This window comes from Vombatus ursinus, unplaced genomic scaffold, assembly GCF_900497805.2.
Source record: "Vombatus ursinus unplaced genomic scaffold, bare-nosed wombat genome assembly UNPS02014935.1, whole genome shotgun sequence".
Lineage (NCBI taxonomy): Eukaryota > Metazoa > Chordata > Mammalia > Diprotodontia > Vombatidae > Vombatus > Vombatus ursinus.
Window position 1 is genome coordinate 4,539,132 of NW_020954713.1, and position 27,938 is coordinate 4,567,069.

The following is a 27,938-nucleotide window of genomic DNA, read 5'->3' on the forward strand; positions in this document are numbered from 1 at the left end:
GATCAGAGCGTATGTGGAAGACGACTGAAAAGGCGAGTTGGCCGTGAATTCTTTGTCAAATGGAGAAGTTCATATTTGATCCTCGAGATAATGGGAGGACACAGTTCGTGGAGTAAGAGAGTGCTATGGCCAGGTCTGCATTTCAGGAAATCAGTGTGGCAGCTGTGTGCAGGGTGGATTGGAGAGGGGAAAATCCTGAGGCAGGGAGATCAATTAGGAGACCACTGCACTGGCCCAGGGAGAGGAGAGGAGAGGAGAGCCTGAGCTGGTGGTGGCCATGGGAGGAGAAAGAAAGGGACAGACACAAGAGATATTGTGGAGATTTAACAAGATTGGGCAGCTAACTGGATGTGTGAGATAAATGAGACAGAGGAGCTGAGAATAACAACAAGCCTGAGACAGGAGCAAGGTGGTGCTCTCAACACAAATTAAAGGTTCAGAGAAGGCTGAGTTTGGGGGTAAAGAGAAAGAGTTCAGTTTTGAACATGCTGACTTTGCCATGTCTACACAGAGGCCTGTGGGCCTCATGCAGCCCACAACACTACCAAAATATAACTGGGAAATATTTAACAAAATAAATAGAACATAGATAACGTGAATGTGTGATTTTCTAAGTCAACATGCAGCCCACAGGAATCTTCATGTGCTTCAGTGGTCCTCCTTTCTGATCGAGTTTGACACCTATGGTTGACAGGAACAGTTGGTAGATGTGGGCCATCATGACATATGAGGACAGGTTGGAGGATCTGGGGATGCTCAGCATGGAGCACAGAAGACTTAGGAAGGATATGGTCACTGTCTTCATGTACTTAAGGGGAATCAAGTTTGTTTTGCTGTGTCTTGGGGGGGAAAACTAGAAATAATAGGCAGAAATAGCAAAGATGCTTTTAGAGGTTTGAAAAAAGGGGAAAACTTCCTAACAATCAGAGGCCCCCAAAGTGCCCTGGGCTCTCTCCAAAGGCAATGGGCTCTTCCTCACAAGAGGTCTCCAAGCAAAGGCTGGGTTGACTGCTTCTCAGCTAAGTTGTAGATGGAATTAAATGCCAATGAGTTCCCTTTGGGTCACTAGACTTGGGAATTCTGTGATTCTTTGATTCAGTGATTTTACTTGAATTGTAATTAGTAATTATCCACAAAAATATAGTCTTAAACTTTAAAGTTTACTCATTTTTATTCTTGGTTATTCGCATAATGTCACTTAACCAAGACTTGGTGAATTCAAGTGAAACCTAATCCTTGTCATTTATGCATTTATGGCACTCTCTCTCTCTCTCTCTCTGGCCCTCTCTCTCTCTCTCTCTCTCTCTCTCTCTCTGTCTCTCTCTCTCTGTCTCTTTCTCTCCCTCTCCCCCTCCCCCCGACCTCAAGTGCCCAAAAGTACTGTTCGGTCATACGGCTATTTCAGGGGATCTGAACAATGTCGCTTTAACAGGTTCCTCAATATACACGGCACTGGGTATCACAAACAACCAAATAAAAGAAGGGACACATATGAAGAACTTTTCTTAAAATATAAATTTAGAAAAATGATAGTTTCTTTTCCCTAAGTTCTTACCAAGACTGCAGAGCTGGCTACGGTAGCTGCTGCAGGCTGCACTAAAGCGGAGGGCTGCGGGACCACCTGGGGCTGGGGCTGGGGCTGGGGCTGGGGCTGGGGCTGGGGCTGGGGCTGCACTGGAGCCTGAGGCTGCTGCTGGTGCTGCCCAGCTGCTTGCTGGGTTTGCTGCTGGTTGCTCTGCTGCTGCTGCTGCTGCTGCTGCATTCCTGTTTGCTGCTGGGCTCTCTGCTGTTCAGCCAAAGCCTAGAAACAAGTGGGGAAAGACACCACCATTTCCCACAAAGCTAACAGGAGCATCTGTACTCAAGTATGCTATATTACAGCACATTGGGATATCCCTGGTACAGAAATCAATCTTTTCATGTAGGAAAGGAAAAATCTACAGAAGAAGTCCAATGATGTTTCCAGGAGGGCCGGAAGCATCAGCAAGTGCTTCACTACAGAATCATGCCACACAAGGATTTCTTCTTCAGTGTTCAACACATGGACTGTTAATATGAACAGTTAAGAGACACATTAGTGGCTACTTTACCTTCTTCTCCTTAGCAATACGTTCGGCACGTAAGGAAGCAACCTGAATTGGAGGCAGGGGCTTGTCATAATTGATTCCACTAGAAAGAGAAGTAAAGATTTATAGAAAAATTTCAGAGGAAAAACTGCTCCCTATAATTGAGAACTGTTATGAATTCTGGGTCCCTACCTTTCAGCAAACACTGATGCATGTTTGGGATTCTTCTGGAAAGGATTCATTCCAAGCCTAAAAGTCAAGCAAATATTACTGTTGTGGTGGGTACTGCTACTGTTGTTATTGTTAACAATAGCTGTTCTCGGGGCATCAAGGTGGCACAAAGGATAGAGCACCGGTCCTAAAGTCAGGAGGACCTGAGTTCAAATCCAGCCTCAGACCAAACACTTGACACTTACTAGCTGTGTGACCCTGGGCAAGTTACTTAACCCCAATTGCCTAAAAAAAAATTAAAAAACAAAAAAAAAAATAGCTGTTCTCCAGGATAAATATGTCTAGTTCATTCAATCGATCGTCATGACATCTCCTCACCGTCCTGGTCAGCATCCTCTAGATTTATTCCAGCTTGTCACAATCCTTCCTAAAACACTGTGCCCACAACTAAAAAGCCTGTTGGCAACTACATCATATTGCTGATTCATACCGAGCAACTAAAACCCCAGGTCTTTTTCAAATGAACTGCGCTTAAGGTAGAGATCTATAATTCTATACTTGTGCCATTTATTTTTTGAATCTAAAGGCATAATTTTACATTCATCCCATTAAACTTCATCTTGCTAGCATCATGCTCGATTTCTGAGATTCTTTTAGACCCAAATGCATTTAGATCCAATGCATTAGATATCCTTTCCAACACTGTGTGTGCCAACTGCAGATGAAATAAGAACATCCTCTATGTCTTCATCTAACCCCAGAGTTCTTAACTTGGGGTCCTCAGAGCCCTTCAGGGGTCCATGGAGAGATTTCAGGGGGTCTGCGAACTCAGATGGGAAAATATGATGTCATTATTTTCACTAACCTTTAATTGAATTAAAATTTCCCTTAATTATGAATTTTTTTTGAACAATCATTCTGAGAAGGGTTCACAGGCTTCACCAGATTGCCAAAGAGGCCCCAGAGAAGAAAAGATTATAATTCCCCAATCTAAGACATTGATAAAAATGCTGACTAGAACAGAGCTAAGGACAGAGACCTTCAGCACTCTGCCAAAGCCTTCCCTCCCATGGACACAGTTACATTAATCATCTTGTCTAGGAACAGATTCAATCAACAACACATCTATTAACCCGACAGGAAGTTCCTCTCATAAACCAATTCCTCTTACCTGTTTGGAAGCCCTATACCCTTACACTTCTCCCATCCCTCAGGTACACATACACACACACACACACACACACACACACACACACACACACACCTCTCACATACAAACACACATCTGCCTGATATCTTCAAACATCCCCACCCACACCCTGGTATTCCTAATGGAAAGGTTTGAAAGCCCTTGTGCCTGCAAATGTCCCCATCTGCCAACTCAGCTCAAAAAACACCGTTAATTAAATGAAAAGAGAACAATCATAAATAACTTACAGGGGCTTACTCAGGGGACTTCTCTTTCCTGCAATCATTTTCGCCATCTCAAAGTGACTGATGTAAAGTTGCATGCGGGTGGCACCTTCATCTTGGGCATAGATCTGGTTAGTGCGAAGTGGACGACTATTCTTGGTCTACAAAGGAGTGTAAGGGAAAGGTGTGAACCATAATCCCCCAACATATTCTGTTTCACTTGTCCTATAGCCTGTGTCCCTAATTCTTGGCCCAATACAGCAAGGCCCTTGAACCCAAGACAAAGTTTGCAGACTCTCCTCTGAAGACGGAAACAATCAAATCTTCTAGGGTCAACAGAGTCCTTAAGTTAGGATGGCCACATCCTGGAGCTGTGATATCGCCCAGATCTGAAAATATCCCCAAAGGCACAGAAACAGATGGTCCCAAGTACATATCATTTCCAAATGAGGACAACCATTGTTTATGGCAAAGATGGCACTGATCCTTGCAAAGAAGGACCCAACTGTTACCTAGGGCATCTAAATGTGATGGGGCAAAAACTACAAGGCACAAATAAGACCCTCAGGTTCTATGAACAGAGAAAATCACTACCATAGCAGAGTTCAGGCACAGATCCATTCCCCAAACACCATCATCTCTCATAAGCTCTTAGCACTTATACTTGAAGAACATGGAGGGGTTACGATATATCTCCCAGGTCTCTTTCCTCTAATCCATCCCATACACTTCTGCTAAGTTAGTCATCCCAAACTGCCCCTGCTTTGCAGACACCCCGCTCCTGTTCAAATGCCTCCATTTGCCGTCCTCAGCTTACAGAACAAAGGCCAGACTCCTTAAGCCCTGCCATCAAGGCCCTGTCCATTCTGGCTCTGACCTGTCTTTCCATCCCTACCTGACATTCAACTTTTGCTCAAACCAGACTGGTCTTCTCACCATGCTCTTAACATTCCTTGTGCATTTCTACCTTGATGTTTTTTCTCACCTTCTTCCTGCCTCATCATTACTGGAAATGCCTTTAACCCTTCTCTCTACATAATCGCCACCCATCCTTCAGCATCAGATCAAGTCCCACGAGATCCAAGAAGTCTTCCCAAATGATCCCCACCCACATCCCTCCCCTCAACTCTATTATTTTCACTGGCTATAACGCCTATCTGGCACATAGACAGACCGACAGACAGATAACCATGGATTAATTATCTCTTTATCTGTATGCCTTGTCTGTAAGTCAGGACTCACATTTTAATTAGCTTCACAGCTCCCTCAACACCTGGGATATGACCCTGCCCAGAGCAGGTACATCAAAATAGTATTCCCTGACAGACACACATACATATAAATACACAAAATTCACCCAGAAAGACCGCTGAGAATGTTAGTGAAGACACTCCACTGAGAATAAAATATAGCATATATGTCCCTGTTAGGCAAATATAGCTCTTATATCAATGGGCTGGATACAATGCAAGAATTATTTTTAATGTAATACCTTACCAGTACAAGTATGACTCCACAATTAGCTCAAATAATTATTTTTAAAACATCTGATAATACCTACCTTATACATGTTTTTGGCCTTCTTTTTCGGGTTTGCTTCAAACAGGAGCTGTCAAATAGAAAAAATCAATTAATATCAAAAAGCACTCAATTTCATCTGAGCCTTATTTATAAAAGGGAATTTGTTTTCTCAAGTGTGGAAAAAGACATAAAAACAATTTAGACACTAGAGAATATTTTTCATAATCTACTTTACTTCATAGCCAACTCTGCAAAATAGTATATGGGTGGGTTTTTCTTCCATATAATAATAGCTAACACATATATATCACTTTAAAGTTTGCAAAACACTTTACAAATATTGTCCCATTTAAGTGTCACAATTATCCTGTGAAGCAGATGCATTTATATCCTCAATTTGCAAATGAGGAAACTGAGATTGAAAAAGATGACGTGATTGGCCCAGGATTATGTAGCTAAGTAAGTCTCTGGGGTAGGATCTGCACTCAGGTGTTCTTGATTCCATACGCAGCCCTCCATGAATCCATTGACAACACAATTCCCTTCCCAAATGACAGCACCGAAGCAGAACTAGGACCCCCAGCGTATTACCAACTCCTGTTGCTCTTCCAGCCCCAGAGAGGAAAAGGGTTAGTTATTTAAATGTTTCTGTAAGAATTGAGCAACAGAACATAATCGACTGAAAAGATGAAAACATCTTGCCAAAAACAGCACCTGAAAGAAAGCCCTAAAAAGGGCTACAAAGAGGTTTTACATAGCATCAAAAGCAGCACATTTCCTCTTTCAGGACAGGAGAGCCCCTAACAATAATCACAACGGACTCACCTCACATTAGCCTAGTGCTATGGCATGGATGAGGCAGTTTCATATAAGCACATGTAAAGCAAATGTTATCTCTGCATTACAGATGAGGGCAGCCACGTGCCCAAGGTCACAAAGCTCATCAGGGTCAGAAGCAGAACTCAGAACCCCATCTCCTGGGTCCCTGGTCGAGGGCCTTTTCCTACTGGCACAAAATGTCCCCAAAAAACTTGGGAAATACTGTGAGACACACCTAGATTTGTGAGCAATTCAAAAATCCGCTCACCTTCCCTTCTTCCCTTGGAATGATGACGTTTTCATAGCGGTTTCGGCACTGTTTGGGAGAGCGGTAAACTCGGCTGCAGGAATTAACAACATCGCTAACAAGATCCCAATTAGGGGTGTGTGCTGGTGACACAATAGCAAGATTTAAAGGAAGCTCGAGCAGCTGTTTTACAGCCTAAAAGGGAAAAAAATCATCCTTTTTATACATGACATTTCAAATGTAAATATCCAGCACAAATCACAAGACTAGAAAATCTTCCCAAATTTAAAAAGAAAAGCAGAAAGGGCCATCGAAAGCCCACTGCTGTCTGGAAAGTCCCTCACCTGCAGCAATGCCCAGTCTTCACTAATGAGCCACTCTGGGCTGTCCTGCCCACACTCTGCTGTTGGTTTGACCGCTGCTGGAGAAGGTTTGGCAAACTGAGTCTGCTGCTTCAACAGAGCGTTCTTCCTCTGCTCTTTGCCCTCTCGGCGCATCTTAGACACCCCCGGAGTGGCCCGGTCAAAGAGGGATCGAGGAGGAATGACGACCTCCCCATGCCGCTGCTTCTTCTTCCGACCGACAGCTAAGGAGACCGTATGAGAGGCATTTGTAAAGGCAAGCACAAAGAAGACGGAATGCAAAAATTGAAGGGCCAGCAAGCTAATGAGCTCCGGTAAAATACAATCTAGACACACATAAATGTGGGTTCCACTATCACTTTAGATAGCTGCTGCTTTCCAACATCTTACAGACACTACGCTGTCACTTTTTTCCCTATTAACTTTGACCAAAGCAACAATGAAAAGGGGCCTAGCTGATCATCAAAAGCCCACAGGGCTGAAACAATTATGTGTGTCCACTGACAATGAAAGAGATTAAGTCCAAATGCATAAATGAGCACCCTGATATTCTACAGTGTGTCTGCATGGTAGCTGCATCCCAGCTGGGATGTGGCACCCCTTGTCTGGCCCCTCAGGTCTAGCTCACTATGTTTGTGTAGCTGTGGCTCAAAAATGGTCTCTGTAGGGCACCAAGTCAATCCTACCCACTCTGGGTGCCAGACTGTGCCAAGGCCCTAAAAAGCCACAACTCATGCCAATATTTCACAGAATAAGAAAAGGTAAGAAAGAAATCTGGCTGGCAGAAAACTTTGTACAGCCAAGAGGATAAAAGAAGATTTTGAATCTGAAGACAAGTGTCTTTCTATCACTAAGTTGTCAATGGAAAGTGTTGTTACCAGAGGGCTCTGCTTTGGGTCGTCTGTGCTCCTTCCTCACGTATACTGGTGGCAGCTTGGACTCCTGAATGGGTGTAGCTTCATACATTAGACACATGACAGGATCGATGTAAATGTCATTGTCGTCCTGAGGGGGAGTGGGAGGGGTCCAAAGCTGCAAAACAGTGAAACCATGCTGGTGACACGGCTGCTCGGTGCACACGCATGGCTGTACTTCTCAGACATACAAAAGGAAAGCCTGTTTAACTTACTGGCATTATCTCGGTTTGTCCATCTGGACCTTCATAAACATATTCCTGTGTAAAAGACACAATTTCTTAGAGTCAGATGGTTATGGGCAATGTGTGGTCCGTTGCTAATGGAGAAATCGCCACCAACAACTAGGCAATTTTGCGATTCCTACATCACAGTCCATTCCAGGCAAGCTTTCTATGCACAGCTAAATCTGACAATGTGGAAAGCCACAACTACTGATAGAAAGCAAGGGCTTGGGAACCTCTCAAGCAAAGGGCACCTTTCAGAATAAAACAAAAAGAGCCCTTCGTGCTCAGTTTGTTTTTTACCTTGTAGAATTCAGGGCACATTCTAAGGCAATATTTCTTTTCAGCAAGCTCCTTTATAAAACGGTTATGTGTAGCTGCTATTTTTCTAAGGCTCAGGACAGTAAAATGATTCTCGAGATTTGTTCTTACATTTTGCACTAAAAGTCCCTTCAGTAAGAGACAAGTGAATGCAGTTTATGTGGAAAAGTATTCAAGGGATTCACAGACAGACAAGCTTGTCCCCCTACAAAAGCAAGAACATAAAGCATGGAAAATGGGTTCTGTCCCTGTCCAGTGCCCTGCCCAATGCACACTAGATAAATAACCCTGGCTCACAGTTAACTTACTCTCTTAGATGACTTAAACTCTGAAAACTTTTCAGTAGCAGATTTTATCGTCCTATAATGTAAGATATCATACACTGCATTTATGCAAGGATAGGTACCTTATTATAGGCATCTTCCCTCGTGTAAGTCAATAACTCCTCTTCCTCCTCTAGAAACATGCTTTCTGCTTTTTCCTTCAATTCTCTCATATGATGGAGTTCCCAAATTTTCTTCACATTCTTCAATTTCCTCTATTTCAAAATTGAACAACAAGGAAGTTTTACATTTTTAGATTTTTTAAATATTCATTAGTAGAAAGTGACCGTGTCATTTGAGTCCTGCTAGTCAAGTGGGGAAAGGAGAAGACCCTGGGGACACAGTGAGATGTAAAGCCTAGACTTTAGGAAAGCAGATTTCGAAAGTTTAGAAAAGTAAAAGGCATGATCTCTTGGCCTATGACTCTAAAAAAGAGACAGCTGAAGAGGGATGGGACTGAATGAGTTCTGACACTAATCACAAATGAATCTGATGAGGAAGAGAGTGGGAAAGCACCTAATGAGACCAATGTGACTACACATGGAAGGAAGCTCCCTGGGCAGCTCAGAGTTGAGTATACAGAAGCTGGAATGAGAAAGACATACAAAAGGCTGATGGAGAGCTATAACAATAAACTCTTAGGAAAACTGAAACCTGGGATGAGCTGAGACTTGGGATAATGACTAAGGAAAAGAAAAGGGCACTCTGGGATGTCTAGAACAGGAAGAACAGGGAAGGATCAGGTCACTTCCTCCTGTGCAAAGTGTGTCATCAAAGGACAATGAAGTCAAACTTCCTCATTACCTTTCGCTTACACCTTCTTTACTAAGTTAGACAAGGCCTTTAAACTAGAAAATATATAACAAACATGGATGGTTAAAAGAAAGCAAAGCCCAGGATGGATGAAAATGTAATAAGAAAACCCCCAGCAGTACAATAAATGAGCAGAATTAAGTAAGTTCTGGCCCAGATGAATGACAAATCAGGATGGGAAACAAATCTGCAGATGAAACCACTGTAGTGAAGGAATTGTGGAGATGAGAACAAGAAGGACATGGAGACAAGGTCTGATTTTCAGAAAGAAAAGGGAAATCATGCAAACTACAGACCAGTTACATTCACCACCAATCTATGACAACATTTTAGAACAGATTATCAAAAAGATGTTTTGTGAGCTCTTAGAATGAGAAATGATGAGAACAATAAGCCAACATAGTTTCATTAAATATAAGCCAATCCATGCTAAGATTTTCTTTTTTATGTAAGAAATTTCTGCTACTAATGAAATCACAGGTTTGGCCCAAATAATAATAATGGTAATATTAATAACATGGATGATACAAGGAAATGACAGTAGTACTGAAATACATTACTGTAGGCTGTGACTATTTAGTGCCAACCAAATACCTCCCAAAACCTCATGACTAGAATTATAGGGGCAGCTAGGTGGTACAGTGAACAGAGTGCCAGGCCTAGAGTCAGGAAGACTTGAATTTAAATCCACCCTCAGATATTTAATAACTGTGTGACCCTGGGCAAGTCACCTGACTTCTGTTTGTCTAGATTGTTGTGAGGATCAAATGAGACAATATTTGTAAAGTGCTTAGCACAATTCCTGGAACATAATAGGCACTACAGAAATCCTCCTTCTCTTCCCCTTCTCTTATGCCCCAGAAGCTCATAATCTTTCATGGACCAACTGATGATAAATAACCTGTACTCCAAATATAGTCTTCCAAATCTTTGGGAGAACTCTACTAATCAACAATACTAGAACAGGTTCATTATCACAGGCCAGACCGTCATTTATAAAACTTAGGAGCAAACTTTTTTTTAAACAAATTTCACCATACCAATTACTAACAATCTCCAAACCACATGGAATAAAAAAACTTTCAAAACACAGAGACCTAACAGAGAAGATCCAAGTCACATAAGAACAGGATGAGATACAAATCATCACTGTAGTCCTGTCTGCTACTCAAGTTGTACAGAGAGTATTTTCAAGGAACCTACAGAGGATAAGCTTGCATCCTACTACTTTTATTGAATCAGGAGATCTTTTATCCACCCATGCAATAGTGTGCAGAATATTAATTATTTAAAAAAAACTAGCAGGCACAGTGACGGGTTCTGGAACCATTTCTGTCTTAACTCCATCAAAACAGATGAGAACAAGATGACGATGAGGATGAGGATGAGGATGAGGAAGGTTGATATGTATGTATCACTTTTACAAAGTAGATACTGTTATCTCATTTGATTATCACAACACCTTGTAAGATAGGTACACCAGTGTCTCCCTGGCCCATATGTGGGGAATGAGGCTCAGAGTTTAAATGACTCAGCCTTGTTCATAAAGCCATTAAGGGTCAGAAGCTGGATTTGGATCTGGTACTCTCTAGACTCTAAGCCCAGCATTCTTTCCATTGCACCATGAGATCAATGTAAAGTCCGGAGGTTAGTTCCAAAAATAAAACAAAACAAAACAAACCAGTTGTACAAGGACCAGATGCAAAATGAATGGCTTAAAGACAGTTCATCTGAAGAAGACTTAAGGTTTTAGTTGACCACAGACTTGATATGAATCAAATATATGAAAAGCCCGACCCTAAAAATCTAGCCTGATCATCAACTCTAGTGTGAGAAACAAGAGTACCTAGACCCAGGGGAGGGATGGCATCATTCTGTTCCGCCCTGCTCAGACTACACATAGGGCAATGCGTTCAGGTCTCAGCACCACAGATCGACACACGTCCAGAGGAGGATAAAAGACTCTCAGGAGCCACTGAAGACACTAGACGTGCTTTGCCCAAAGAAGACATTGTTGGAGGGTTCGAGAGCAGTCTTGTGATATTTGAAGACAGATTGCTCCACAGTACAGAACCAGGGCCAATGAGCGGAAGATAGGGGGAGGCAGGTTTTAAATTAATTAAAGGAAGAACTTTCTAATATTTAGGAGTGTCCAACAACAGAATGGGTTGCCTTTTAAGACAGTGAGTTCCTGTGGCTGAAATGTTAGAGAAGAATCTCCCACAGATACTGTAGAGGAATTCCTGTTTCTGACTGTAGGTTACATGAGACCTCTGAGATTCCTTTCAACTCTAGGATTTTGTTATTCTCATATAAGTTTCTGTTAATTAATAAATACAACAATAATCATTTAGTGAAACTTCCTTATAGGTGGTGTAGTGGATAGAACACTGGGCCTGGAGTCAGGAAGACCTGAGTTCAAATCCAGTCTCAGACACTTACTAGCTGTGTTACCCTGGGCAAGTCACTTAACTGCTGTCTGCCTCAACTTCCTCATCTATAAAATGGAGATCAAAACAGTACCTACCTCCCAGGGTTGTTGTGAGGATCAAATGAGATCATATTTGTAAAAAATGCTGAGTACAGCACCTGGCACCAAGTAAGTGCTTAATCATTGCTTGTTCCCTCCCTTTCCCTCACAGGATTTAGAGCTGGATAGGACCTTACGAGTCATCCCGCCCAGGGCCCTAATTTTACAGATAAGGAAACTGAGGCTCAGACAGATTATACAAGTCATAGTAGCAAAGTCAAGACTCAGACCATGTCCACTGACTCTGGATTCAGTGTTCTTCCCACCATCGCAGGAGGATTTATCTTAACCAGAACAGACCTCAGAAATCATCTAGTCCAATTTCGTCTACAGATTTACGGGGGTCACCAAGCATTTCTTAAGCATTCATTATGTGCCAAGCACTACCCCCACATCATGTGGTTTGTTTAAGTGAACCCAAAGTGTGCTTCAGGTGTCTGACTTTGCCTCCAGTGTTCTTTCCATGGGACCATACCATACTTTTGCACAGCCAAAAGAAAAAGCAAACTACGTGGGTACAACTATAAAAATGTCCATGCGTTTTATGGAATCTGTCTCATTTCTGTCTAAAGTTCAGGAACTTTGCCAACTGGGACAATAAGCAGTCATTGAGAGCATAAGTAATGAACTGTAGATACAGGGCTAGCCTTGGAGTCAGAAAGACAAGGGTTCAAGTGTTGCCTCGCTAGCTGCCCCAAGACAACGTTCTGATATTACCAGTCACAGACACGTTTCCTATCTCCATTGGTGGAGGGACTTTTCCACACCAGGAGATCCTTACATGGATGAAAGTCACAGGTCCAAATCAAAAAAGGGAAAAAGAAACTGATGGAGTTCCCATAAAGTCCTTTATACTTCTTAGTTGTGATACTTTATATTAATTAGATGACCTTGTAACACTTCAACTCTACAAATATGAAGCCCAAGTCAAAAGAGTAAGTCAATGCCCATGACTAACTTATTGGTTATTTTGTGCCAATGAAAGCACACAAAAATGGGAAAACAAAACAATAAATACCTAAACCAAGTGCCCACTGGGGTCCTAATACAACTCAGACAATCAGAATTCAGAATTCATTCATAACAAAGGCCTACCTCTATTATTCTTTGTCCACTCTCATCACCAGAAACGTGGAAGAGCTCCAGATAATTCAATGCATATTTCTCTATGGGAGTAAGCTATTTGAAAAATATTTTAAAGTTCAGTTACTACCGAGTTCTTTTAAAAAAATATTTGAGCCAAATTTATCATGCTTTCTGAAGAACACAAACTACTCTAAATAAAATATAACAATGGACAAGACTTGGAGGGTTTAACTAGCTCATTCCTCTGCCTTCAGGCAAATCTCTATACTTTAACTCTCATCAACTGATAAGTATTTAATTCACATGATGTATCAGGACTAATCTTTTTTTAATGCTTCTAGCAAAATGCAGCATTTCTGAACATATCAATCAACTGTCACCTTACTGTTATAAGCATTAACGATTCATGAGAGAAAATATATACTTGGTCAACAACTGCAAATAATTCTTCTCTCTGTGAAGGTTCTTCACCACATTTTAAGTCATCCAGGTCTGAGATGAAAGCTGTCGGGAGAGATTCCATGTCGGTTGCTCTTACTTCCTCTGCCTGTTTGACTGGCTCTCCTTCGTCCTCTTGTTCAATGCTGTTCAAAGCCTTTTAAAACAAAAGGTTTCAGAAAAGGAAGATTTAAACCAAGTTTGTGAACCCTTTAGCCTGGCTTCAGACTCAACTACCATTTGACCAGAGAAAATAGAAGGCTCTGACTTTAGTAAATGACCAGATCAGTTACCTCTCCAAAATGATTTCTACTACATAATTTTTATCACTTGTTGAACCAACGACAGTGGGGTAACTTTTAGAATCATATATTAAAAAAACAGAATTTCCAAAAAAAAGAAAAAGAAAAAAAAGGGAAAAAAATAGAATTTCCACCAATTCATTTATTTCTCACATTCTGACATTTGATATTCAATTAATATTTACTACATTGAAGGTTTATTATAGACAGACTACTGAAGAAAGACTATATGCATCAGAGAGAAACCCAAACATACATATCAAAATATAGCTACATCAAATCTTGTCTAAAATACATTAGTGCTTCTATCAGATAGAAAATATTTTAGTTTTTCTAAATACCTAAATATTGAAAAGTTAAAAATAGCTCTAAGAAAGGGAGGGACTAGAAAGCTGAAATTCACTAAGAATGAAAATACATATTTTTGTGAGGATTTTTTCTAAAAGGTTTGCTTTCTGGGGGGGAAAGTAAATTTGGTATAAAATCGAAGTCAAAATCATGTTAAATTTTGGAACATTAAGTATGAAATTAAAAGCCAAAGCAAACTCTCCATTTCCATCTTATTCCATTGACTCATTTGTCCCATTTTCGCTATGATTTCTTACCTCTATAAAAGGTTTTGCAACCTTGGGGGCAATTGTTTCAGCCACAGGAGGTTCCTGAGAGAGAAGAACAAATTCCTCAGCTTTCACTCGGAAGCCAGTATCATCCATAGGAGAATGGACCTCAAAGAGCTCCTGGATAGTTTGCTGGGAGGGGAAAAAAAATGGTATGGTTAACTGTCAGCATAATTCTTCTGCTGGCAATGATTTGAATTTGATGCTTCTCTAGCACTCATTTAAGAACATCTAAACCTCCAAGAAGGGAACATTTAACATTAAGGAAATGCTGGCTCCAAAACTTCTGTCCTTCAAAGTTAGAAGACGACAGGACTTCAGGAAAGCAGGAAAGGCTGGGAGATCCTCGAGTTCACGCCCCTTTCACAGATGAGGCTCAGGAGGATAAAGTGACCCAGAGTCACACAGCTATCAAGGATGAGTGACAGTTCCAGGGCCAGGCCTTCTGGCTCCCAAATCAGACCTTCTTTCACTACATCACTGTGAAGTATCAAATGTGCTTCTTCCTAGCTTTGGGAAGCTTCTCTCCTTGGTCTACTCAAGGCACTCTGCCTCTCCTTCTTTAATAGAATACAGGAGGGTAATAACCAAGAAGACAAAAGTCCACCTTTAAGAAGAAATTTCTCATCCCATATGTAGTTTATAATAAGCCGAAATAAATATTTGTTTTCTCTTACTTCCAGAGCTTTGGGGAGAAATTACAGAGGCCAGGGGAGGGAGGAAAGGGCTCAGACCTGTGATTTCATCAGTATCAGAAAATGTTCATGTGGGATCTTCCTTTACTGATGCAGGCTGGAGTCTCAGAGACTTGCCTGGGACACTGAAAGGTTCAATGATTGACTCATGGTCACAGAGCAGTGGTAATGCTCCAACCACCCAGGTGCTCTCTCTAGCAATGCAGACGTAAAGCCAGTCAGGCCTGCCCCATTATGTGACTCTTGTCTGTGTCCTCCCATAAGCTCACCACAAGGGGACCACCCAATGTCCTGGGGGCCAGCCCTTCTCAAGTTCTCCCAATACTGCAAGCATACCAGCAAGCATCCTAGTTGACCATCTGTTGTCCTTCCCTCTCCCCAGTGACCACCTATCTTTTTTTTCTATAATATTTCTTCGATGACATCCCTTAAACAGGTTCTCTGTAGTGCCTTGCTACATACTGCAGCCTGACTATACCCACCTTGCCCCTTCCATTGTCTCCAGTGTATTGCTAATTTTTAATCTTCAGAGACTTTGGTGTCCCATGACGAGAGGCATATACCACTACCAGAAAAATATTGGTAATGGAAAGAGAGGAGAAATTCTGGGCAATTTAAGGAACTTTGAAATTTCATGAAGGCAATTTGGTCTACTCTTCTCCTCCTGTTTAATCATGTGCCCAACTCACTCTGTGTGTGTGTGTGTGTGTGTGTGTGTACTTTGCCTTATCTAATACTTGTGCTCACAAAGCCTTTATGGTCTTTGATGATCTCTGTTGCTATATCTTTCTCTCTTTCCTTCTTTCTTTCTTTTTTTTTTTTTTTTGGTGAGGCAATTGGGGTTGAGTGACTTGCCCAGGGTCATACAGCTAGTAAGTGGCAAGTGTCTGAGGCCACATTTGAACTCAGGTTCTCCTGACTCCAAGGCTGGAGCTCTATCCACTGCGCCACCTAGCTTCTCCTGTTGCTATATCTCTCAAGGAGTATTGGATAATTTTGATCCATGTAAGAGGAACTCCTTGTTGAAAAAGAGCCTTTAGGTAATATTCTGTTCTACTGATCAAATACTTATAATAAACAAACAATAAACACAAGAGTATCTTGTATTCTCTACATCTTTCAATCAATTGTGTGATGGCAAAGATGCAGTCTACTGTGGAATATCATTGGCTAAAAAAACCTGTTTGCTCTCCACTAATACCTTCACCTAAGATGCCATCCATGCATTTGTAGACAATTCTCATAAAAATTTCATCTAGATGGCAAATCAGGAGTATAAGTCAGTAGTTGTTGATGTTTCTTCAGCTGCCTTTTTTTCTGTATTATGAAGGTCCAAGATTTTTTCACACCTTTGGTTTTCCCCTCCTTCAGAAAGCCTGAGAACTGATCCCTCAATACTGTCACAATGGTGTGGCCTCCAGCAAGGATCTCCATGTCTAACCCAGCTGCTTTTCACTTCTTTGGTCTCTTTTGCATCATTTCTATCTCCTCTATGAGCACATCCAGGTCTATAAAGCTAACAGTCCAAGTGTTATGGATCCACTGTCCTTGATAATGGAAAGAATTTGTTATAGAAATCTTTGCATATCTTTTCCATTTTAATTGTGTGTCGTCCTTTCATTTTCATACTTCAAGGCCCTTGGAATGATTTTGCACAATTACCAAGCTTTCTTTCAACTGGTTTTGCCCTCCATTCCTGCTTTCTGTTTCATGAGGCAATACTGCTCACAGTCTTCTATCATCTCTCTCTAGAATACATATCATCATATGTCATCTCTTCTCTTTAGAATATAAATACAAATGAGTTTTTATTCTAAAGTGATAGTGCACATGGCAAGTAAATCAAATGTTTGCTGATCAAGTCATTTTTAGATTCTTTTGGTCTCCTTGTTATGCGAATTCATTTACATCAGTTAGACTTCTGTATGAAATTACCGTAGTTGTTGTAGTTGTCCTTTCTTCCATTCTTATTCCATTTCCTATCATCAATAACTCATTTAAATAGGTCAGGATAGAGTTGTTTTAATTACATGCCATATCTTTGTTATGTTTTTATTCTTTCCTCTAGCTAATTTTGGTCTTTGTTATAGCAAGTCAATGGTCTGAACAGACACAGATAAATGATGTATTACCAATAACAAGTTATCCTATCAATGACAAGTTACTTCTTATGTTCAAATATGACCAATTTCCTTTTTCATGAGATTACTCATTACTTACTAAGTCCAATGCCTTTCAATTCTTTTCTCAAAGAAAATATCTCATGATGTATAGATGTAAAACTTTTGTACAGTCCACAAGATTTTGACCTCTCTCACTCCTTATTTCTGATGAATATTTTCTAATATATTTCTTACCATCCACGCTTATTCCCACATTTGCATTTCAGTCACTGAATATCATAGTGAGATTGACAAGAGTCATTTCCTTCAGAAGTATGTCCAGCTGCTCAAGTAGGTCATACAATTTAAAGCACCAAGAGCTAAATTTAAGTGTATACACAATCTAAAATTCCTAATGAGAAATTACTTCAGAAACACACCCTTCCTTTTACCTGAGTTAAGAATGCCATGGTGTAGTCATTTCCTTGAGCTGCTACTTCTCTAATTAAATCTTTGGTACCATTCTTCAACAGCTTTTCTTCTACAGAATTACCACTTACAAGCCTAGAGAAAATACCAGATACAAAATTAAACATTAATGCTTTCATGTCAATTAATATATTTGAAAACTAAATTAATAATATTCTTAACTTATAACTTGGAGTCACATGTATATCCCCTCAATCTAGCACAATACCTTGCACAAAACAGCAACTAATAAATGCTTGTTGGATTAAGAATGTTTTTTATTGATAAAAGAAATCTATATTAAATTCTCCTTATTTTAGATATACTTCAAGTAAGTCATCTGAAAGATTAAATAAAGCACAAATAAACAGGCAAACCACTCTACTTAAAAATAACTTTTTTGTTCAACTCTTTATTTTTAATTCATAAATGTATTGAATGCCTACTATGTGCAATTCATTGTGCTAGGTACCTAAATATTGATTTTGTCTTTAAATTATTTGTTCTGTAAAGAAAGATCATGTGTGACCCTTCACAAAAACCCATCAACATCTATTAAAATTAGAAAACAATGACCTGAGTAGATTAGTGTTTTTGCATTATTTATAAGTCACTACTGAAAAGAAAACAACATAATTTCACATATTTCACTTTTGAAAATGATAAATACAGTCATTTTTGAATAACCATACCCTAGAACCACAACAATCAAAACAAAATAGCTTTGTACATATTTCAATGAATCTGTGATCTCATCAATGTGTGCATTCCCTTCAGTGTTGATTAATGCCTGCCCATCTTGTATGAATACTGCCAATTTCCCCCAGTTAAGTGTTCCACAGGAGGTCTAGTCAACATGCTGGGTGGCCCTCCTCAAGTTCTCCAGATAGTACAAGGATATCAATATTCAATTTCAATCCTTAAAAAACCTCCACTAAGACCATCCCATTCCATCAAGCTTTTGTCCTACACAGTCCCCACTCTTTTTGAGCCAAACTCCTAGAAAAAGCCATCTAAATTCATTGTCATTGTCCCCACTTCCTCTCTTTTCACTCACTCCAGCCCTTTTCAACCTGGCTTTGGACCTCCATACTTGTTTGAAAGTGCTTTTTCCAACATTACCAATGATGTCTCAATTGCCAAATCTGATAAGCTATTCTTAGTCCTCATCTTTCTCAACATCTACTGCATTTGACACTGTTGACCACTCTTTCCTCCCAGACACTCTCTCCTCTCTGGGCTTTTTGGGAACCAAAACTCTCTGTGTTCTCCTCCTACCCATCTAACTGCTTCTCAGTTTCCTTTGCTCATTCATCATCCACATCACAATCCCTAATTATGGTTGTTCCCCAAGACTCTGTCCTAGGCCCTTTTTCTTTTCTCTCTACACTCTCTCTTGGGGACTTTATCAATTCCCATGGGTTTAACTGTTCTCTTTATGTCAATGACTCCCAGATCTATACATCCAACACCAGTCTCTCCCCTAAGCTTCAATCTCACATTACAACTCGACTATTAGACACTCAAACTAGATGCACTAAAGACATCTCAAACTCAACATGTCCAAAACTGAATTCATTATCTTTCCCCAAAAAACCACCCGTCTCTCAGACTGCTCTGATTTGCTGAAGTAATTCAACAGGAGTCCTTCACAGTTACAGCAATGTTCTTTTAGTTTCCCACATTTGTAACTTTGGTTTTTTCCCGTCAGCTCCTCCCTACTTCTCACCTCACGTAGCTAATCTGTTGCCACATCTTGCCATTTCTCTCTCCACCACTTCTCCTGCATCTGATACCTTCTCTCTAGTCACACAGATGCCTCCTTCACTCAGATTTTTACGACAGCCTCTTTGTCCCAAGTTTCTCCCCACTTCAGGCCATCTTCCACACTGATGCCAAAGGGATTTTCTTTAAGCACAGATCTGACACTGGTACTTCCCTACTCAATAAACTCCTGAGATTCCTATTGCCTCTAGAATCAAATATAAATTCTGCTTAGCTTTTAAAGCCATTCACAGACTGGCTCCAACCTATCTCTCCAGCTTCACTGGATACAACTCCTCTTCCCACCCTCTGAGTTTCTGTGCATTTGCACTGGCAGTCTCCTGCTCCCACCATATACTCCCCTCCTCATTTTCACCTCAAAGAATCCCTCTCTTCAAGAGAGTCATGCTCAAGCATGACTGTCTAGATGAAGCCTTTCGTTATCCTTTCAACTGCTGATATCCTCTCTGATCAACCTGTATTTAACTAGTATTATTTACATTTATCCTTTTTATTTATTCTGTGCATTATATGTTATTGCCGTCTCCTCTATTAGAATGTAAGCTCCTTGAGAAAAGGAATTCTTTCATTCACTGTAATTGCATCCTTGTCCATAGTACAGTGCCTGGCACATAATAATAAGTATTTAATAAATACTTGATTGACTGATTGAATTCTTTGAGGACTATGGTGTTCCATGATTCACAGCAATATAGCATCACTGGCAGAATACTGTCATTTAAAAAATGAGCCTTCCTTTCAGGGGAAAGCTTGGGGTCACTAAAAGAACTTTGCAATTTCCCAAAGGCAACCCCAGCCTGTTTTCATCTTAATCAATTCTAGACCTCACTCACTGGGCATTGACAGTGTCTGTACAATGTGTGTGTGTGTGTGTGTACTTGATTTCCTCCATGACAGTAATGAGTACTTTGAACAAACAAACATCTCCTTGTTTATTACTTATTGGATATAATAAAACAGAGGTTTGTAGAAAAATGAATCTTTTGCCAACCTTTCAAAGAACATGAAAAATGCTGATGTATGTATGGGTTGGAAGAGAGTCTTTACAATGTCATTTTCCTCTACTCAATTAAATACTTTTTATGGTCAACAACCAATAAACATAGTGGAACCTGGTGTTTACTATACTTTCCAGTCAGTTACATGATGGTAAAGACACGGTATACCATGGCATGACACTTGAGAAAGCCTGCCTCTTCTCTTCTTGAATCATCACAAAGCACACCCTCAATGCATATAGAGTTCCAAAAAATTTTATATGAATGGGAAAGGTGGGTTGATTGTTGAAGTTCCCTCAGTCACCATTTTTTTCTGTCAATAGGGTTTGAGATTCTTTTTCCATGCCTTTAGTATCTTTCCCTCTTTCAGATACCCTGAGAATTGTTCCTTCAATTCCTAGAAACTATGAAACTTCCAACACATACTTCCTCTGTGTATATGTATATTTATTCCAGTCTAGTTGCTTTTCCCATTTTTGTTTTCATCAGGTTATTTCAACTTCCCCATAAATACATCCAAGACCAAATGTATTGGCTCCACTGTCCTTTATGATGAAAAGTGTTTGATGTTAAAAAAATTTTTTTTGCAGACCGTTATCACCTTCATTTGTTTGCTGTCATTCTTGAAATTTAAATCAATTTATCAATCATTCATTTAGCAATTATTATGGTCCAAGTACTGAGCTAGGTACTTGGGACACAAAGACAGAAATGAAACAGTCCCTGACCTCAAGGAATTTACAATCTAATGGTAGAAACAACACATACAATAATAAGTTCCTACAAAATGTATACAAAACAAAAAGTAATTTCAGAGGACAGAAAAAGAGAGGTATTAATTACTAGGGAAATCAGGAAGGTCCTCTAACAGCAGGAGGCACAAAAATGAGGTTTGAAGGGAGTTTGGGAGTCCAAGAGGCAGAGGTAAATGAAAAGGCACAGAGCAAGGAAAGAGACTGTAGTATAACTTTCTAGTGGGCAAGTCAGGCTAGAATGCACTCTAGGGCAGGAAGGAAGGCGAGTAGTAGGTGGTCAATCTGGAAAGATTGGTTGAAGACAGATCAGAGGGTCTTTAAATTCCAGGAGGTAAAGGGAAGCACTGATGGCCAGATCTATGATTTAGAAATAGAAAACTGGAAGCTTTATGGAGAATAGATTGGAGAAAGGCAAAGCTAAATACAGGGAAACCAACAGAAAGTTACTGCAATAGTTCAGGTGAAAAGCGATAAAAGACTGAATTAGAGATTGTCGTACGGGTGAAAAGAAGGGTACAGACATGACAGGTGTTGTAGAAGTAGAACCAACAAGATTTGGTGCACTGAATATGCACGGCAGAGAGAAAGATAAAGAAGAAGATGAGTACCAGGCTGCAAACTTGGGTGACTGCAAGGATAGCAGCACCTTAAACAGGAGGAGGGGTAGGTTGAGGGGAGTGATGATGAGTTCTGCTCTGGGAATATTGACTTTGAAATGCCTATGAAGATGGCAAGGTAGAGACACCTAGCAGGAAAGAGATGTGGGACTGGAACTCAGAAGACGTATGCGGGCTGGATATGAAGATCTGGGAGTCATGTGCAGAGAGATGAGAGGGGAAGCCATGGGAACTGATAAGGTCACCAAGAAAACAGAAAGGGGGAAGAAAAGATCAAGGGCAGAGCTCTGAGGTATTTTCAATTTCATTCTTAAATGTCTTTTTTTACTGGACAATCAGTATCACTGTTCCCTTCCTTTACTCATAGATTAATATGTTCTTCTCCCCTTATTTAACTCTGGGTCCGATCCATTGTCTATTTTCAGAGTTTAGGTAGGCTGGATTACCTTTAGAAATTACAAAGTTCAGGGGGGCAGCTAGGTGGCACAGTGGATAGAGCTCTGGCCTTGGAGTCAGGAGGACCTGAGTTCAAATCTGGCCTCAGACACCTAACACTTACTAGCTGTGTGACCCTGGGCAAGTCACTTAACCCGACTGCCTCACCAACAAAAAAAGGAAGGACGGAAGGAAGGAAGGAAGGAAGGAAGGAAGGAAGGAAGGAAGGAAGGAAGGAAGGAAGGAAGGAAGGAAGGAAGAAAGAAAGAAAGAAAGAAAGAAAGAAAGAAAGAAAGAAAGAAGTTCTTTTACTGACCCCAAATTTCTACATGAAACCAAGATCCATATATTCCGGTGGTACTGTATTACTGCAAGTCAGAAACCCTACAGACCACAAAGAATTAAAAATCATTATCACTCAAGGGCCAATAGAACAGCATGGGGTGGCTACGAACAGGCTACAACACACATAAACAGAAATTACAAAGGAATAAAAGATGTCATCAAAGAAATCAATACTCAAAAAAGATGGGCTGGCCATGTGGTGAGAGCAAGGGAAAACTGACAGCCCATGAGGAAGACCACCAGCACCCACCCTCCAAGGTAAATGAAAGGGAGGACAGAAATAAGAATCACACAAGATGGGCAACCATGGTGAGGTTCCATTTGCATTGTTAAAGGGATCAACCATATCAATGATATCACAGATACACTTCAGTATAGTAAGTTGTTACTTATTTATGTGTATTATCAACTCCTAATTTTAAACTGAAAAAGAAAATGTAGAAAAGCAGTGCTATGCAACCTGTATATGTGGATGTCCTTGCATCTCCCAATTCGATCGCACCATTCTTGAGCCTTTGCATCCATCACTGGATTTAAGTCATTGTCATAAAACACAACTGTGTCAGCCTCTACAAGATTTACACCTGTAGAGCGACTGTGGGTGGAAAGAATGGCACAAAATATCCGCTTGTCTCTGTTGAAACTCTTCATCAGTTCCTAAATAATGAAAAAGTTCATTAGTATTGAATTCCATTAATAATAAAAAGTGTGGCTTAAATTTGGTCTAAAAATGCAAATAAGAAGACCCTCTCAAACTTTTCAAATGTGAAATAATTCTTAGACTAGTAGGGTTGTATCCTGATTTCCTGTCCAAGATTTAGGGTATTAAACACATAACCCTGCAAGTCAGATCTTCTACCTGGCTCCCTGACAGCCTTCTTCTAATTCTCACATCAAGGCACTAAATCAAAAGAGGTGGGTTGCAAAGAGAAAACAGCGAAAGGTGGGAGCAAACAAGGAATGAGTTGGGTGCCCAACTTTTCCAATATGGGACATTCATACATTGATACTTCAGAGGTGAAAACGTTCTAATGTCCTTTGGTTTGCTCTCCACAGAGGATGGCACATCACCCCTCGTACCACCCTCCAAAATTTCTTGCCTTTGCTCTTCTCCAAGCTTCTATCTCTCCTCCTTTCTGGCAATTATCTGCCCAAATTTTCCCAGCTATAATCAGTATTCAAGTAATGCTGCTGAGCACTTAACAGTGTAGCATAATATATACAATACTTCAGAGATCTGTAGTTTCACTGGTGTAGATGTTCCCTCCACCAAAACAGACTACAACACCTCTATAATTTGTCAAATTGAGTTAAAGAGCTGCCATGACCAAAAACCATCTCACCCAAGGGCCAACCTAGTGCTCAGCATCTTTGAACTTAGCTACCAGTGACCTACACTCTGTTAATGAGGATTGGACTGGAAGCCTCTTGAGACTGGTAGAAGCTGTCAGAGTCTGTGTTCTCCTGGATGTAGTGCTGGGGAACCCAGGATCACCTTCATGCAACAATAAGGCTCTGTAATAGGACTTCAGTGAAAGTTATATCATGTTAATGTTTCCAATTTTAGATTTTATTTTCCTACACAACATTCATTAAGCTCCAAGGGCCCTTATTTACACAGGTTATGTATCTGAGTTGGTACACTTGGTAAAACTCTTCACAAACCTTAAAGCATTACAGAAGTATTATTGTTATTATTATTATTATTATTATTTGATTATTTATGGGTTTTTCAACTGAACATTCATGTAGGCTCATGCCTGTGCACTACACCTCACCTGACGCTGCTCATAGCTGGCATATTCATCAATCCTGATGAACGTGAGGAAATGGAAGTTCAAAAATAACTCCAAGATATCTAACATTAATATCATCTGGGACAAAATCAGCACCCGGCGGCCTTCTGATTTCAACCTCTGCAGCAAGATTGCCAAAGCTTCTAACTTGCCTATTTTAAGTGAAACAAGAGAGACAAAAATGAGTGAGCAAGCAGTCAGCCAAGCCAAGACCACCTGGAGTCACTCACTTCTCCCGTACCTGAATCACACTGCACCAGTCGGAGATCAGGGAACTCTAATGAATGTGGAGCCGCTATCTGCTGCAGTTGATGCAAATAAGGAGCTAGTTCCAGCTTGAGATTGTGTCTGAAGAGGTTCATTTTTTGGCTGTAGGATGGAGAAGGATTTGACGTGCAGAGGTGAGGGGGCGCAGCAATCACGGCTGGTAGCACACGAAGCACCCTGTGAGAAACGTCAAATCCCAGAGCACATTAGTACTACAGGGGCCCTCAAGTGATTCTTGGTAGAAGGGAGATGCCTCTGGGGTCCACATACCCACAAGTCTGGCAGAGGCCAGGCCCGGGACCACAAAGGCCATGTTCTTCCCCCCACCCCCAACTTTCAAATGACCAATCTCAGGGCTATAGTTGTGTTCCATTGCATGTCATAATGTTCAAAAATATTTTAGCTCATGATATCCTCACACTAAGAGAGGCAGCATCATGTGTGGGGTGCTGGGCATGGAATGAGGAAGACTGAGGTTCAAATCTTCCTTCTAACACTTACTAGCTCTGGGCCCCCAGGCAAGTCACTCAACTTCCATGTGTCTCCCCAACGCTTACCCACCAAGTCTTAGGGAGTGATGTTATTCCTTTTAAAACAAAATCTGAGAAAGGTTAGACAACTTTCCAAAAGTTACACAGGTATTAAGGGTTAAGGTCATAGCTAATGCACAAGACTCAGAGGCAGGGCACTATAGTGGCAAGAACACTGGATATGGAACCAAAGGAGCTGGGTTCAAATGTCGGCTCTGCTACTGCCATTTCACTACCTGTGTGACCTTAGACAGGTGCCCTCTCCTTTCTGGGCCCTGCTTTTCTCAAATGTCATCTGTGGGATTCACTAATTCCCTGAGGGAAGAGGATGGCCCCTTTACCATGTCTGGCAGCAGACCCCAAGGGCCTCTGCAGCCTGATTGGAGAAGGCAGAGGAGTGGGTCCTTAGCCCTGCTCACACTCCCCCCACCCAGCATGCAAGGCCTAGCCGCCTCTTCTCCTTCCTTCTTCTCTCCTTCTGTTAGGCACAGCTTAAAAGAACCCGATTGAGTCCTCCATGGCCCGTCACTACTGCCTGTGGCATTCTGTAAGCCAGAATCGGTCTGTTCCCCCATCAGTGAGCAAGTCATTACTTGGGATCATAAAGGGAAGGCCTGGGGGTGCTGGTGTTCCACAAACCATCTGTGCTAGGACCCTGCAATTTCAGCGGAGAGATTAGGACTTCCCTGGGGATGATCCAGTCACACAGTTTAGTTTTATAAAATATTCTAGAATTCTCCCAAGCATAACAGAACCCTAAAACTTGAATTCGGGGCTTATTTCAACTTCCACTGGAAGACGAGTGTTGTTCCATTCAGAGGGTGAGCACAGAGGGTAGGGCAGACAGCACAGGCCCTCGGGCTTCCAACAACACCTAGAGTTACAATGGGGCCAATGCCAAGTGATCACATTATGATCATTGGCTTAAGGATGAATTCTTACAATTTGGATAATCATGAAATAAATACAAATTATCAGAATGAAAATGGAAAATGTTAAAGGTATATGCCTGAAATGGTCTCTAAAATGCAGCCCTTCAACATGAGGTAATCATTAACTCAAAATGAACATAAATTCTTCTAATCTAAAGGTTTTTTTGGAGCTTACTTGGCCTGGCAACTACTTGGCCTAGAAAACCATGAAACACTAACATGTAGGAAAGCTTAAATTTCAAATACTTTTTTGAACTCTGAATTGTATAATCAAGAGAAACACTCCTCATTTAGCCTAGATTAACAATCTCAAAATATGCTAAATTTCAGTGTACAGAGTTTGGCTACAATAATAAGCACTTAAGTGTGTTTCAATTTCACAAGTAACTTTAAAAACTCGATCATAAAAATTCCAAAACTCTCCAGAACTACATAAGTAAAATGTGGAAGCTATTTAGGACCATCCAAAAGGTAAGTACAGAAATGTTTTGTGGTTTTTTAAATTTATCAACAAAAACGAGAAAAGTATAATGCTTATTTTTAGAAATTCATTTTCTGTCTAGACCACAAAAACAAAACTAGTTTTCAAATGCTGGAAAATATTACTGATTCTTTCAGATCATTCACATGACAGTATGAAGATCTGGAAATGATAACCTTTTAATGGCATCCTGTAGAGATTCATTCTGTTGATGCGATGTCAATCTCAGATACTGTAATGGGTCTGCTGAACCCTCTGGTGTACACGAGGAAGGACAACAATTCACCAAGCCAGCCCACTTCCATTTGTCTCCAGGGTAGTAAGGTTGAGGTGCTTTCCTTTCCCCGAATAATGAGCAAATTCCCAACACATCTTTGCCATAAACGGGAGCTCTGGAACAACGCCGTTCATTGCCAGAAAATATCCTATCGAGACGTTCTTTTAAAAGTCTGCTTTTTTCTGCCAATGTTATCTTCATCCACCCCAAAGACAGAGAGAAAATAGAGAGTGTTTTTTAAATACAACAAAATAAAATTGCTAATGGTCAACAGTGGCAAGTGGGGTAAGTTGCCTGATATATTAAAACTAAATTTTAAAACTTGTCACTTCATGCCAAAAATAATTATTCAGTGTAAAATTTAAAATTTTAGCAAATACTTGGAATTTTCAGCAAAATTTATGACAGATAAAAACCATTTTATCATCCAATTCTTTTATTTAAGAACTGGACTCAAAGCAAGAAAGACTAGGTTAAAGTTTCACAATTGCCACATACTGGTCGTGTGACCTTGGGCAATTCACCTAACCTCAGATACCTAGGCAATTCTTTAAAACTGTAAATTGCAGAGATGGGGCTAACTGTACTGGGAGGAGTTCCCCACTGGAAACTCCTTACACCAATGAAACCATAGAACCAATTTTTTTAAAAAGTCCTAAAAAAAAACCCCACATATTTGTAAACTTAATTTAGTACCAAGTTAATAATTACCTGTGTTTGAGTTCCCGCTGATTTGGATATGATTCTTTGTTCCCCAGAAGGTAGGTTAACAACTGTAGTTCTGGTGGGCATACCAACTGAGAAATAAAGAGGAGCTTTTTTGTTTTCATTTCCCCTCCCAAACATGATTAAAATGCTCTAATTTCACTAAAGTCACATGACCGCTAGGAATTTGGAGAACCCCTGGCGCAGATGGGAGTCACTGACCCATCCCTGAGCTGTGATTACATCATTCTAAGTTCTTTGTGGGCAGGGATCATGTTTTTTTTTACTTTATGTTCCCAGCAGGGGGACCACAGCAGTGTTTAGGAACGTTTGTTGAGTGAATGAAGGGAGCTGACCTCTCTGTGTATCAGTAGACGCTCTGTGCCCCCCTAATACTCTCACAAGGATGTTGTGACTTGTTAATGAGTTGATGGAATCATTTAAGATAATGCTATTTAAGATCAGAGAAGACCTTTATAGAACAAAATAAACTTTAAAAGTTACATTGCACAAAATCCTCACCTAATAAAGTCAAAATTCACAGAACCACAGAATCTCAAAGTTAGAAGGGACCTCAGAAGCC

General features: G+C 40.6%; 1 protein-coding gene across 8 annotated transcripts in view; it reads right to left on the minus strand.

Moving 5' to 3' along the window:
• The window catches only part of LOC114029642 (E1A-binding protein p400-like), a 122,920-nt gene that overhangs the window by 16,434 nt on the left and 78,548 nt on the right, over positions 1 to 27,938 (minus strand). For 7 of the 8 annotated variants that reach the window (XM_027844201.1, XM_027844202.1, XM_027844203.1 and 4 more), the window contains 18 exons: positions 27,362 to 27,447; positions 26,550 to 26,845; positions 24,405 to 24,607; positions 24,146 to 24,315; positions 22,828 to 23,024; positions 17,417 to 17,528; positions 14,156 to 14,299; positions 13,235 to 13,405; positions 12,820 to 12,903; positions 8,465 to 8,596; positions 7,729 to 7,773; positions 7,478 to 7,631; positions 6,582 to 6,823; positions 6,259 to 6,432; positions 5,212 to 5,259; positions 3,675 to 3,811; positions 2,259 to 2,315; positions 2,091 to 2,169 (listed from right to left, as the gene is read on the minus strand). In XM_027844201.1, the coding sequence (XP_027700002.1) occupies positions 2,091 to 2,169; positions 2,259 to 2,315; positions 3,675 to 3,811; positions 5,212 to 5,259; positions 6,259 to 6,432; positions 6,582 to 6,823; positions 7,478 to 7,631; positions 7,729 to 7,773; positions 8,465 to 8,596; positions 12,820 to 12,903; positions 13,235 to 13,405; positions 14,156 to 14,299; positions 17,417 to 17,528; positions 22,828 to 23,024; positions 24,146 to 24,315; positions 24,405 to 24,607; positions 26,550 to 26,845; positions 27,362 to 27,447 (2,531 nt within the window). Of the gene's footprint in view, positions 1 to 1,555; positions 1,802 to 2,090; positions 2,170 to 2,258; positions 2,316 to 3,674; positions 3,812 to 5,211; positions 5,260 to 6,258; positions 6,433 to 6,581; positions 6,824 to 7,477; positions 7,632 to 7,728; positions 7,774 to 8,464; positions 8,597 to 12,819; positions 12,904 to 13,234; positions 13,406 to 14,155; positions 14,300 to 17,416; positions 17,529 to 22,827; positions 23,025 to 24,145; positions 24,316 to 24,404; positions 24,608 to 26,549; positions 26,846 to 27,361; positions 27,448 to 27,938 lie in introns of all 8 variants that reach the window. The other variant, XM_027844204.1, reaches the window with a different exon arrangement.